General features: G+C 48.8%; 1 protein-coding gene across 1 annotated transcript in view; it reads left to right on the forward strand.

Annotated features, from left to right (window-relative positions):
- Positions 1–2,223, forward strand: part of LOC103373023 (receptor-type tyrosine-protein phosphatase mu-like) — a gene marked incomplete at its 5' end in the record, with an annotated part of 108,638 nt that overhangs the window by 78,558 nt on the left and 27,857 nt on the right. Inside the window, one exon of the mRNA XM_008302820.1 lies at positions 526–716. Within this exon, the coding sequence (XP_008301042.1) occupies positions 526–716 (191 nt within the window). The remainder of the gene's footprint in view (positions 1–525; positions 717–2,223) is intronic.

Here is a 2,223-nt window from a genome sequence, read left to right on the forward strand (position 1 = left end):
TACACCCTGACCCTATACAGTCTGTACACCCAGACCCTATACAGTCTGTACACCCAGACCCTAACCCTCCACCTAAACCAGGTGAGCTGTAGCGCCGCCCAGAAGAACCAATTTTGGTTCTATTGAGCTTGTTGATTTTTCAGAGTGCAAGTGGTTTGGACAAAGAATTATCTCGAAAATAGTTTCTCCAAGGAACCATTTTTGTTTCCAATGAGAACCTTTATTGTTCTGAGTGTACAGTAGAATCGCTAAAATGTGTGGCCTGTCAGAACCAACGGGATCTCTGATCTGAACTGCTTAAAAACAGAATCAGGTACAGGGTCGGCCAGATTCTGAAGATCCAACAAAACACCTGTAGTCAAGGTACCGGAGTTCACAGTAACTGAAACTAGACTGAAAGATTAGAACCGTTTGGACGGTTTGTCAAGTTCTGTTCACAGATGTGGGCCGGGTCCAATGTCATGTCTTTGCTGTGAATGTGTGCCTGTCCGGTCCAACCCTAATCTGTGGTATCTCTTCCTCCAGACGACAGCCACACCATGACCAGTGAAACCAGTAGCCTGGTCCAGTCCCACTACAAGCAACGCGAGTCGGAGCGGGAGGCGCTGCCCTACCAGACAGGTCAGCTGCACCCGGCCATCCGGGTCGCCGACCTGCTGCAGCACATCACCCAGATGAAGTGCGCCGAAGGTTACGGCTTCAAGGAGGAGTACGAGGTGAGGACGCTCACACCTGGTCGCACACCTGTAGGGGCGGGGCCACGGGTAGAGCTCGGCATCTTTCCACTGCAGGAACTGTGTTGAGAAGAGCGTTTACAGGATCAGACTCCTGATGGTCCCGTCGGGCTCCTCTGCAGAACCCAGCAGCTTCCACCGTTAGTTCATGAATGACATGTTCCAGCCTCGACTGGCTCTGAGGCCACAACACGTGAATATCCAGATTTTAGGCGCTTGTGCGTTTTCATGCTTTAAGTGGTGACATCCAGGCACTCAGCACTTCATTGGGTTCATATCCTGAGTTTGACAGTTTTGTGGGTTAATATCTATATAACTGATCTTTTTGGGTTCAAATCACAGGTTTTGACACTTTTGTGTGGTAAAATCTGGATTTGTGACTCTTTTATGGATTAATCGCCATGGTTCTGATGAGGCTTGGTTCTTCAGAGACAGTTCCTGCTGTTGGAACCTAAACCTGTCCGTTCTTGCAGTGGAAAATGTTCTCTGACATGCAGTGTGAACCCTGACAGCTGTCCAGTGCCGTGAAAAAGTGTTTCAGTCTCAAATTCTTATTTTTTGGCATATTTCCTCCACTGCAGTGTTTAAGATCATCAAACAAATGTAAATATCCGACAGAGATGCTCCAAGTAAACACAGAATGCAGTTTTTAGATGATTTTATTCATTAAGGAGAACAAACTCCTCAGAACTACCTGCCCCGTGTGGAACAGTAACTGCCCCTGAACCTAACACCTGGTGGGGCCGCCCTCAGCAGCAACACCTGACGTCAAGTGTTTTCTACACCTGGTGACGAGTCTTCACATCTCTGGAGATGTTTGGCCCACTCCTCTTTCCAGAACTGTTTTAGTTCAGCACCACTGGAGGGTTTTCCAGCATGAACGGCCTTCTGAAGGTCATGCTGCAGCATTTCAGTGAGATTCAGGTCCAGACTTTGACTCGGCCGCTCCAGAACCTTCGTTTAGTTTCGTTAAGCCATTCAGAAGTGGACCTGCTGGTGTGTTCTGGATCATTATCCAAGTGGGCTTCAGCTGGAGGTCGTCGCTGGGCTCTTGGGGTCATTCTGGTCGGCCAGCCTCCTGGGAAGGTCCACCACTGCTCCATGTTTCTCCATGTGTGGATGATGGTTCTCAGCGTTGTTCTCTGGAGACCTGAAGCTTTAGGAACCGTCTCTAGAACCCTGTCCAGGCTGATAGACGTCAGTTACTTTCTTTGTCAGCTGTTCTTGAATTTCTCTGGATCTTTGAGACCTTCTGGCCGACTTCATTCTGTCGGACAGCTTCTGTTGAAGTGACTTGTTGACTGACCAGGTCTGGAGGTCATCAGGCTGCGGTTAGGATTTAGGGTTTAGAGTCAGGGTTTAGGGTTTAGGGTTTAGGGTTAGGGTTTAGGGTTTAGGGTTTGGGGTCAGGGTTTAGGGTTTAGGGTTAGGGTTTAGGGTCAGGGTTTAGGGTCAGGGTTTAGGGTTTAGGGTCAGGGTTTAGGGTTTA

The sequence above is a fragment of the Stegastes partitus genome, unplaced genomic scaffold (genome assembly GCF_000690725.1).
Source record: "Stegastes partitus isolate 25-593 unplaced genomic scaffold, Stegastes_partitus-1.0.2 Scaffold1886, whole genome shotgun sequence".
NCBI classification, from domain to species: domain Eukaryota; kingdom Metazoa; phylum Chordata; class Actinopteri; family Pomacentridae; genus Stegastes; species Stegastes partitus.